The 10,901-nt window shown below is 38.4% G+C and overlaps 4 protein-coding genes across 7 annotated transcripts in view; 2 read left to right on the forward strand and 2 right to left on the reverse strand.

Annotated features, from left to right (window-relative positions):
- Positions 1–2,958, reverse strand: part of LOC108560809 (ecotropic viral integration site 5 ortholog) — a 19,999-nt gene extending 17,041 nt beyond the window's left edge. For 2 of the 3 annotated variants that reach the window (XM_017918496.1, XM_017918495.1), the window contains exon 1: positions 2,619–2,958. The gene's annotated coding sequence lies outside the window, so the exon portion shown is untranslated. The remainder of the gene's footprint in view (positions 1–2,618) is intronic. The other variant, XM_017918500.1, reaches the window with a different exon arrangement.
- Positions 2,959–3,051: 93 nt separating this feature from the next.
- On the forward strand, positions 3,052–3,834 carry LOC108560813 (putative peptidyl-prolyl cis-trans isomerase dodo). Of its 2 annotated transcripts, none has more exons than XM_017918505.1 (3): positions 3,052–3,246; positions 3,299–3,508; positions 3,564–3,834. In XM_017918505.1, the coding sequence occupies exons 1-3, from the start codon at positions 3,192–3,194 to the stop codon at positions 3,782–3,784; spliced, it is 486 nt and encodes a 161-aa protein (XP_017773994.1). In that variant the 5' UTR covers positions 3,052–3,191; the 3' UTR covers positions 3,785–3,834. The 2 variants fall into 2 exon arrangements, with proteins under 2 accessions (XP_017773994.1, XP_017773995.1); XM_017918506.1 differs by having other exon boundaries at positions 3,069–3,246; positions 3,305–3,508.
- A 2,478-nt stretch (positions 3,835–6,312) lies between these two features.
- LOC108560815 (28S ribosomal protein S29, mitochondrial) lies at positions 6,313–8,062 on the forward strand. Its single transcript, XM_017918509.1, has 2 exons — positions 6,313–7,341; positions 7,400–8,062. Exons 1-2 carry the CDS (start codon positions 6,410–6,412, stop codon positions 7,605–7,607), a joined length of 1,140 nt encoding a protein of 379 aa, XP_017773998.1. The 5' UTR covers positions 6,313–6,409; the 3' UTR covers positions 7,608–8,062.
- The window catches only part of LOC108560816 (glutamine synthetase 2 cytoplasmic), a 7,127-nt gene continuing 4,235 nt past the window's right edge, over positions 8,010–10,901 (reverse strand). The window contains exons 2-7 of the mRNA XM_017918511.1: positions 9,660–9,846; positions 9,413–9,574; positions 9,075–9,349; positions 8,811–9,010; positions 8,601–8,740; positions 8,010–8,529 (exon numbers count right to left, since the gene is read on the reverse strand). Of these exons, the coding sequence (XP_017774000.1) occupies positions 8,381–8,529; positions 8,601–8,740; positions 8,811–9,010; positions 9,075–9,349; positions 9,413–9,574; positions 9,660–9,843 (1,110 nt within the window). The 5' untranslated portion in view covers positions 9,844–9,846 and the 3' untranslated portion in view covers positions 8,010–8,380. The remainder of the gene's footprint in view (positions 8,530–8,600; positions 8,741–8,810; positions 9,011–9,074; positions 9,350–9,412; positions 9,575–9,659; positions 9,847–10,901) is intronic.

The following is a 10,901-nucleotide window of genomic DNA, read 5'->3' on the forward strand; positions in this document are numbered from 1 at the left end:
AGTTTATTTTATGTTACGTATATTTTATATAACAGTTACAAAATTTTATTTTGAGTAGTTTTAATTTAAATTCAATTAATAAATGTATAAAACTTAACATATGTTTTTAATTTAAGTTTTTAACACTAAACTTCACTACTGTTAGAAGAGACCCAAAACCGAAAAACATGACAAGGGGTCTACGACACAAAAAAGTTTGGGAACCTCTGATCTAGATAAATGTTTCCAAAGATATCTCAGTTTCAAAAAAAAAATTAAAATACCAATGTTAATTGAATGATTTTAATTTGTTTGTATTTGTCCAACATTATTTCACAATTTTATTAGTTCTACAGCCCACATCCACCGTATGAATCGTTTCCGCGTACACTTGAACGCGTTTATAAGAAACCTGCATATTATTGCAGTTGCTGTCGCCTTTCATCGAAGAAGTGAATAAGAAAAAAACAGTGAAATTTTAGATTTTGCAAACGACGTAAAGGTCATTAACATGTTGAAATGTTCTTAGTAAGGCAATCCATTAATATTTCGCGTGGGAATCAGAATCGATAACTGTACCAACAACAACAGCAGCACTCCAAAAACATACGGAAATGTTCATGGACAGAAAGTACACATATTACCACGCATAGTCATACACATGATTTGAAAAGAAAAAAAACGATTAGAGAAGATATATTCATGAAACGAATGAAATAAACTATCGCGTGCGATATTATCACTTTTGTTTTCCTCGCCTTCGACCTTCAATTATTGCTAGAGGGGTGCGATGTTAACATAGGTTGGGTATACGAATTAGGTTAATTAAGGTGCGGACCTCTTCAGAACACTTTTATCATTACGACTCTCTTTCCAGTAATTGAAGAATCAAAGGAGCAAGCAGACGCCTGAGGATGCGAAATGGAGGAATTAAGGTCGTAATCGGAGGGTGGCAAATCTTCGTAGATCGACCGAGGAGGCATCACAGTGGGAGCACGAAAATCAATATAATTACAATCCCAGCGCACATTGCGGATGATCGCCGCCCGTACGTGTGCACTCGCTCACCCTCTGTGGATTTTTACACAGTGAAAGTGGGCAAGGGTGAGTGCAACGAGGGTTGGACCCAAAATCTGCAATGCCGTTGCAATTGTAGACGTAACAGTACAAGAATTGTTAACATCGTCGAATTGATGTTGGTCATTACAAACAGAGCAACAAAAAAAAAGTGTTATAATCGTATATTACAAATGGAATCCTAATGCATACTAAAAATAAAACAAATTTAAATAAAGCGTAGAAGGCAACCGGTGCTTTATCAGTCTGCCACATATTCAAACTGCATAATATTCCATAACGCTTGAAACTACATATTATTAACAAATATATATAAATGAATCAATAGACAACAACAAACACTGTAGTGTTTTGTACACAAAATTTTTCAACACTCACACCTTGACCGTAATTCAAACGGCAACGGCAATTAAATTGAAATTTGATCCGAAATAAAAACACACAAAGAGCAATTCGTCATTGAAACTTTCACTGGTCTGTGCCTGTGCGAATGATGCAGAGATTATCTCATCGGATGGATGAAACATACTTGTACGTACAGCAATAACATCAAATATATGCAAAAGCGTACGTTCATTATACTGTGAATGTGTTGATCAGGGCATTACATTTTAATGTTTTCAGTAGCATTGCATTTGATATTTGTATACAAATATCATAGTAGACTGCGTTTCGAGTGCACCTACAGATAATGGCAAAGCTTATCGCAGCAGCGGCTTACCATATTATCATTTCCACATTGACACACGCACTCGTAATAAGCAAATAAATAATTGTAACGAAATGCAACGTGACACAGTTTCTTGCAAAGTGCCGACAACAAGAATTGTGTCGAAATTAATAAAGACAAAAGCTGCATCGAGGTATGCGCTATGAGTAATAAGTGTGCATAAGATACGTCCGCCCAGAGAAATTGAATAAAACAAATAAAAAATAATCCCTTCGAAATATCAATAATATTTGTATATTAAATGCGCGCAAAAAAAAAGCAAAATCTGTTAAAGTCAATAAATTTGATATTAATTAATACTTGATATTAATTAAAAAAATACATACATTTCAATGTATTTGAAAACTCGATAATTCTAAAATATGATATTTTCAATGTTAGATACAGGTGGATAATGGTTATTTATATAATCAGATATTGTGGATATGCGGAAGTTATGGAGTGGAAACATTGGAGCGTGAGTGTGAAGAAAAATAAAAGGAAAACGATGAGATAATAAGACTAAAATAATACCTTTACATTTCAATGGTTTGCTACATTTTAAAATATTGTACACGTCAACTAAAATACCAGTTCGTTCATCGAACATACGTTTCTTCGTGCAAACCTAAGATTAACAGCAATTTCAGCAACAACAGCAAGTGTGTCTGTGGCGAGGATTGATTCGATAATATCAATCGATTGGAGCGGTGCGATCCAATATGAAATCTCTTGATTTCGCAATGCAAAGTATGCGTGGGCTTCGACGATTGTCTTTTGTTACTGTACTGTGATGTTGAATAATGCAGGTACATTTGCAATCAACAATTGTTATAATAATGCATATATTTACCTTAGATATTGTTGTTGGATACACGAAGACGAAGGAAACCTGTTTGTTTACAGTCGCTAAATCAGATCTGACTGTTTTGTATAAAGGTTATCATAGTCACGGCACCTGTGGAACAACACGTTCGACTTGGAGGAGCGCACGGTAACCTGAGGGAAAGCGGGTCCTTCTGGTGATGGCGTTAAATGCTAATAGGAGCGAAAAGAGAAACTGGAAACAAGAAACGTGTCGATCTGCAGCCCATACAACAAACACACACGATGCGAGACGCGCATCATCCAGCTAACTACTAAACCAAACGCCGACAGCAACCGACAGCTAACTGTCACGCACGACTGTCACCGCCCAGCTGACCAGAAACACCTTTCGCTCTTAACTTCACTTTATTTGATTAATTTGAATTTATCGAACCTGCAAACAGGTTTAATTTGTTTAAAACAAAAATTTGAATTGAATAGTCCATGTCTTTCTTTTCTAGACAAATCGATTCAATTTCGTTCTTCATTTTCTTACGTTGGTAATTTATCCTGAGGAGTTGTTGTCAGTTGCAGTTTCTGTCAATTGTTCACATTGAAAATGGCTGACGAACAATTACCTGCCGGGTGGGAAAAACGGTTGAGTCGCTCCACAGGTAAGTAATTATTAATTAACAACATCGAACAATAGATTCATTTGATTTTGAGGCACAGGTCAACATTACTATCTCAATGTGTACACCAAAGAATCCCAATGGGATGTGCCGGATAAGCCTGCAGAGCCTAGTGGCTCCAGTGGACCAGAGCAGGTGCAGTGCTCTCACTTGCTGGTGAAACACAGGGAATCCCGTAGACCTTCCTCGTGGAGGGAAGACGTGATCACAAGGACCAAGGATGAAGCCTTTGATCTTGTTAAATGTAAGTTTATCTCAAAAAGCATGTAACACTTCTGAATTGCTCTCTCTTCTTTTAGCATATAGAGAACAGATTGTTGGTGGCAAAGCAACATTTTCTGAGTTGGCCCAAAAGTACTCTGATTGTTCTTCTGCGAGAAGGGGTGGTGATCTGGGACCTTTTGGCAGGGGTGCAATGCAGAAGCCATTTGAAGAGGCTGCATTTGCATTGAAACCTGGTGAGCTCAGTGAGGCTGTATCCTCTGATTCTGGCGTACACATTATATTGCGCACAATCTGAGATGGATGCAACAACATTTTTAAATGATCTAATAAACAATGTGTCATCGATGGATTTATTTGAATAGCTGCTTGCATTTACTACAATTACATTTCTTTTCTTTTTTTATATTATAATTAATATTAATTTATTTATAAATATATTGTTATTATTTTTTGAGACGCTCCCAACAACACAGATCTTTTGCAATTTGCTCAAACGCTATGGCCAACGTGCAAGCGCGTGGTACAGTTTACCACGTTCTTATATCGGTAGTGAAGAATCTCGAGCAGAAAGACGACCAAGGCTATGGAGAGTGCTATAAGAATGTAGAGAAATATAATAAGAAAGTCCTCGAAGTGAAGAATACCGGTCATGCCTTCCTCGGCAACGAACACCTCCCAAGCCACCGCGTCTTTGATTTTGTTCTTGTGGATCAGCTGATCGAATTTGTTTATGATCAAACCGCTGGCGACCATGTGTCTGATGGCCTTACTCAGAATGTTCTTCATGAAGTAGTTGTTTCTCATATAGATCATCAAGTAGTTCATGCTGTGCGTGCTCTTGTAGCAATTCAACAGCACGGTTCGATGTTCATCGACGAATCTGTAGACATTATAGTCGACAACGAGTCTCTTCATGAAGGACATGTACGGTCCACCATTGATCACCTTAGCTGAACATTCGATAGGGTCCTCGCAGATCTGAAACATGTTGGCCAAATGCGTGGTGTTCTGTTTCAGCAATGGCATTATCTGTCGATCGAAGTAGATAGGAACGAACTTGGTGGCGTTGTCGAGCTTTTCATTGAACATCTCCAACTCGTAGACGGGCTCTTTGAATCTTTGAAACAAAATGCTTGTATATTGAGTGGAAAATACTAGAGCGTACAGCAGCCAAGCGGCGAACAAGATTCTCAGTGTCACGCTTATTGGCATTATATAACTTCCGGCACCTAAGATCACCCTCTGGTACGAATGATAAATATTGACGAAACTATTGAAGCGCTCCTTGGCTCGTAATACTTTGCCGAAGAGGAATGTAACTAACACATGAATAATCATTGCGTATATGGTATAATAAAACTGCGAGAAAATGAGTTCGGCCAGTTTGGATAACTTTGATATCTTTCTGGGCGTTCTTATGCAAAGGCAATCAGGATCCACCAAATAATAACCGGTATAATCGAACAACAAGTTCCTGAAAACGGACAAACTGTCCAAAGGTAAACTCAGATCATCTGACCGATTTTTCAGGCCATCAAACATGTATTCGAAATCGATAACATCGTTCTTTCCGCTATGAATATTATGGATTGGTGTGAAATTGTACAGTCGTCCCAGGGTGTTGATCATTTCGATCAAAGCCCCATCTCGTTCGTTCATTACGAACGGCGCTATGTATTGGAACTTCACCTTGATCGGACACTCGTGCAAGTTGTTAATTTTATTAATAGGAAAAAGATCGTTTTTCTTCGCTTTCAACAAAGTGAAATTGTCGCCGCAATTGCCAGTACTAAATGGAAACCAGGTGAAAAGTTCCATGTCTTTGGTGATAATCAGGAAATCGCTTAAATAGTCATTCCAGAGGGTTTTCGCGACTGTAGATGGATTGACGTGTTCACATTTCGCGATCAATATGAATTTCTGGAACTGATTGATTGCGATCCTGCTGAAGTAGTACTCCAACTCGAATACGAAGCAGAATTGAATGACGAAACCTTCGCTCTTCGATTTCCTGCGTTCAAACAAGAACCCATTGATTATCTCGATCGGGTTTTCGTTTATAGTCATTAGGAATCCCTCGATCTCGTGGATGTAATCAAATCTGCTCGAGATTATGATCAATTTCTGCTTATCGTCAAAATAGTTCTCGGTTATTTCAGTTAAGAGCTTCGTAAGAGGATCGCTGAGTAAAAGCGCAAGTAAAGAACCCAAATACATTTCGCCGACGATTGAACCCATTTCCTTTAGGCGTTATAAAGTTTTCCGCTCAGCGTGTGTAATTACATTGTCTCTTCACTGTCGCTTCTTTTCACCTCAAATTCTTGGACACACTTATTTTATTAATTATTCAGCATACATTTGCGTTTGACACGGATAATAATATTGTTCCAAATAATATGGTATTTGCATAATACGAGTAAAATTTGTATAGGATATTGAAACAAGGCATTCCTACGTACATTTTACTTATTTGTTAAGAACACATACATGTATTAATAATAATAAACGAGAAACATAAATATGAAACTAAAGTAGTTTTTCCTTCACTTTGATGAGAAGTTTTAAGCTTTGAAATGCATTTCAGGCAAACAAAATTGAATTATATGTCCTGATTATTATTTAATAAATATTGTACTGAGTAGCATTTGGAGATATTGCTTGAAATTTAGTATTTAAAGTTTATTTTAAAATATGCTTTGGCGTCTTCTAATGCTTATTTAATGAAAAGTAAAGTTTATACGTTAACTTTGAGTTTGTAATGTAACTGAAAGAACGAAATAAAATACTTATTTAAAATTTATATAACTTTTGATACATTGCGAAGTTAGCTACGAATTACAAAATGTGATTTTTGATTCTGAGAGTTTGTAGGTTAATTGTTAACATTTTGTATATAGATCAAGTTTGTAGGTAAAAAAAGATGTTGAAGGTGGTCAGCAAAGAAGTTTTAGGTGCGAGGTTACCGAAAAATATACGTGCACTTTGTGTCGCAACGCATTCCCAGAAATTTCGCACCTCTGAAGACAAACCCAGCTATCACTCATCATCAAACAGTGCCCAATACTACAAGATACCGCAGGACATCAGAAATCAGCTTTTCGCACATGGAGGTATTCCCAAGTCCTACAACATTCAGACAAAGTCATTTGCTGAGACATGTTTGATGGTACGTGAGCCAAGTCTGGATATAATCAATTGCATAAAGTCTATCGATTATAGTAAACCTGTGAATAGGTTTGTTCTGTATGGGAAGAAGGGTAGTGGTAAATCTCTGGCATTGGCGCACGTCGTTCATTATGGTTTGGAAACTGGACACTTGATTCTGCATGTGCCATGGGTGGGACAGTGGATGCGTTATTGCAAAGAATATAGCAATTCTGAATTGAAGCCTGGTAATGTTGACATCAATTTGGACGCAGCCAACTGGTTGGTACACTTCAAAACACAGAATGCTCATGTGTTGAGCAACGCAGATTTGGTTATTGGCCAGGATTATGTTTGGAGCAAAAGGGAGAAAACGCAGAAGGGAGCGCATATTTTGGAATTGATTGAGCACGGCATTAGTCGCGTAAAGTATGCAAGCAGTTGCGTTTTGGGTTTGTGTATGGAAATCAAGGAGCTTTCCAAAAAGGGTAAATGCAAGACCATGGTGGCAATCGACGGGTACAATGGGTTCTTTTACCCCAAGACCCGGGTTTACACAGAGAAGAAAGAGATGGTGCCTCCTAGCAAGGTAACGGTGACCGAAGGTTTTTTGGAGGTAACAAAGTTCGATTGGAATAACGCCGTTTGCGTTTTAACCGTCGACGAAATCGCGAGCGCCAAAGAAGATCAACTATCTCACATGCCAAAGTAAATATTACTTGTTTTGCAATCTCTATAACTTTTTAACGTTTATATTCTGCTTTAGGTATTTGTTAGGGAAGGAAGGATTCGAACATTTGGACCCGTTCATTCCGGTGGCTGTTAACGAATACACGGACAAGGAATTCACGAGTTGCATGGAATATTATAGGGAAAGAAAATGGGTCCAACCTGCACCCGGTCAAGACGAAGAACTTTCTTTCCTGAGCGGCTCGAACCCTTACAAACTGATGCAAATCTGCGCCGGTCTGTAAGTGCGTTATTTGTAGAATATATTTTATATTAAAAGAATTATTTATAAAACCAAACAATATTTGTTCAATTTAATGAATGCACAAACCCTACATAATGCGTACGATTTCAGATCTTATGATTTGTTCCGAGAGTTTTGCAAACTAATCTTTAACCATAGTTGATGCGGATATTAAGAAAATCGGGAGAAATGATATGCAAATATAAAGTTATTGTAATAAACACTATTTTTAATATAATAATAAAATGTTTAAAAATATAATATAATTTTTTTTTTGATTGTGTCTTGGTAAAATTGTAGACATACATTGTATACAAAATAAAATAACTATGAACGAATACAGAAACAAATTACAATATATATATGTGTGTTGGTGGTATATATGATATGGTCTCATCAGATATATATTTTCTTTCAATTAGCTACTACACAATATAAACGAACAAATAAACAAAACAAAAATACGGTGATTTGGTCAAACGTGGTTTTCGTCCCTAAAAACTCTTACTTAGCTAATGCTGAAGAACAACCTAATAGCAACAATTGAGCTTCGTAATGTGAAATTAATACAAATAGTAATAAACGACATATCTAATAATAATAATAATAATTGTAGCTATAATAATAATAATAATTACTATGTAACTTGTTAAACCTATTTGTAGTTCTCCATCTTCTTATTCTTCTTCTTTCTTTTCTATGTTGATAATGTAATCGAAAAATATAATATTCTTTATTGTGCTGAGGAACAATAGTTGTCATCAGTTCATGCATCTATTCATCCAGGATGCAGGTTCTGACGAGCGCTTCGCAAACCGAGTACGGATCGCAATTCGACGATGGTCTCCTATCTTCGAGGTATCCTTGCTTCTCCTCGGCGACACCTCTGGGAATACGAATACTCGCTCCACGATTAGCAACACCTATAGAAGGACGAGAGAAGAGGCAATGTAATGCACGGTCCAAACATTAAGTTTTATATTTAGTTGTTTACCTGCACTGAAATCGTGGATGCTCGAGGTCTCGTGTTTTCCGGTCAAACGACGTTCGTTGTCCTTTCCTCCCTTAGGATCGTACGCCTGGATGTGTCTCAGATGGTTTCTGCTCAATTTATCGATGGCCTTTTCGATCTCACTGTTAAAACGAAAGCATATGGATAATAGTACGTTTAGTTATATGCAAATTGTGAAATTGCGATACTTACATAATACCGTTTTCCTCTCTCATCAGCTCGGTGGAGAAGTTGGTGTGGGCACCGGCACCGTTCCAGTCACCAGGCATCGGTTTCGGGTCCAATGTGGCGACGACTCCGAACTCTTCGGCGACCCTGTGCAAAAGGAAGCGCGACATCCAGAGTTGATCTCCGATGTCGATGCCTTCGCACGGTCCAACTTGATATTCCCACTGTAAATTATTATTATATTATAGTATGATGTTCTATGTTGTTAATCTGACGCGTTCCATTTACCTGAGCTGGCATAACTTCGGCGTTCGTTCCGGAGATATTGATGCCGGCGTAGAGGCAAGCCCTGTAATGGGCTTCGACGATGTCCCTGGCGTAGACCTTGTTTGCACCGACGCCGCAGTAGTAAGGTCCCTGGGGTCCCGGGAAACCGTTCTTCGGCCATCCAAGAGGTCTCAGATCGAAGTCGAGCAAGGTGTACTCTTGTTCGATTCCGAACCACGGCTTCCATTTCTTGGCGGCTTCCATTGTCTTCGCACAAGAATGCCTGTGATTCGACTCTGCAATTGTGAAATGAAGATTGAGAATAGGATATTATTAATTTTATTTATTCAATGAATTACCGGTGGGTTTCTTGTTGTATTTGTAGGTCTCGCACAGGACCAACTTGTTGTTTCCCCTGCGGAAGGGATCGTTGTACATGGCGACAGGGTGCAAATACGTATCGGAATTGCCTCCTTCCGCTTGGTACGTGGAGCTTCCATCGTAATTCCAGACTGGCAGTTCTGCGAAGAAGAAACAAAATAAATAAATAAATTCGAAGAGAGAAGAGACGACAGAATAGAAGCAACAACAAATAAAAGTTATTACCTTTGACACTGGTTGGAATGAAATCGACGGTCCTCGTTTTGGCTCTCACATTCTCTCCGGTGCCATCAATCCAGATGTACATGGCCTGGCATTTGCCCTCCGGAATCGGCAAATCCATGAATTTGCCGATGATGGACTTGTTGAGCGCCGCATTAGGCGAGGACTCCAGGACGTGATTTGGCATCGTCTGTAATCGAAGGATGTCAACGCATTAACTAAGAATGATCAGATACGACGATCGTCGGCTTAGCCAGCGCACACATATACACACACCCTGACCGACGTTTGAATATTTATGAGATAAGGAAAGTTTCAAAATATCGATTGGCCGGCAGCGATGATTATCATCGAATAACCACCACCACATCAAATGTCGACAACTCCTTACCATGAATGTAAGATGTATGTGTGTCTGCTGTTGCGCGCATATATATATATAAAAGAAACGAGCGGAGCGAAAACTGGTTGCAGTATCGCAAGAACTTTGGAACTGGCGAACGGTCTGAACGAGCGCTGAAAGCAAACTGAAAAGGTGGGTTCCGAGGAGCGACGTTTTAAATGAAAAAAACAAACCGCTGCAATTATGAACACATAAAAAAACAAACAAATAATTTCGACGTGTTTGTGAATTCTTCCGCCGTTCGAGCGCATAAATAACACGAACATACATTTTATATTTGTTCAAATTCATTCATTTTGCAGAGGTGGACTCGCCCCATTTATTTATTGCATTACTATTCTGCGGCGGGGAGGAATTACAGATGGGAAAGAGCGGAGCGAAGCTAGATAAGTGAATATTGTAATTACGAAATGGCTTCGTCTCGTCTCCAAACGGAGATTCCATCTCTTTCGATTCAATTACGTTCATTCGGCAACAACAGTATGCAATTAGTTGCAGGATCAAGTCACGAAAGTTGAATATCGATTTGAAATAAAAGTGAACTAATAATAATAAAAACTTACGACTTTAGGAAGAAAACACTGAAGAACGATTGGAGAAGTTTTGCTACCAAGTGGTTACACTGGCACTGCTTGCAGAATGAAGAACGGTTTTGGTGCAAAAACCTTTTATTTCTTTCCCGCGCAATTATGCAGTGATTAAAGTAATGACCGTGTATGAAACGACCAAAAAAAAGAAAACAATATTTCCATAACATAGACACTCAGACAGACTGATAAGGTTTGTTGTAATTAGTACGTTTCAAATCCGCCTCTCTTTATGTGATATAAATTTGAGAGCAA

This window comes from Nicrophorus vespilloides, unplaced genomic scaffold (assembly GCF_001412225.1).
Source record: "Nicrophorus vespilloides isolate i.1.1-1 unplaced genomic scaffold, Nicve_v1.0, whole genome shotgun sequence".
Lineage (NCBI taxonomy): Eukaryota > Metazoa > Arthropoda > Insecta > Coleoptera > Silphidae > Nicrophorus > Nicrophorus vespilloides.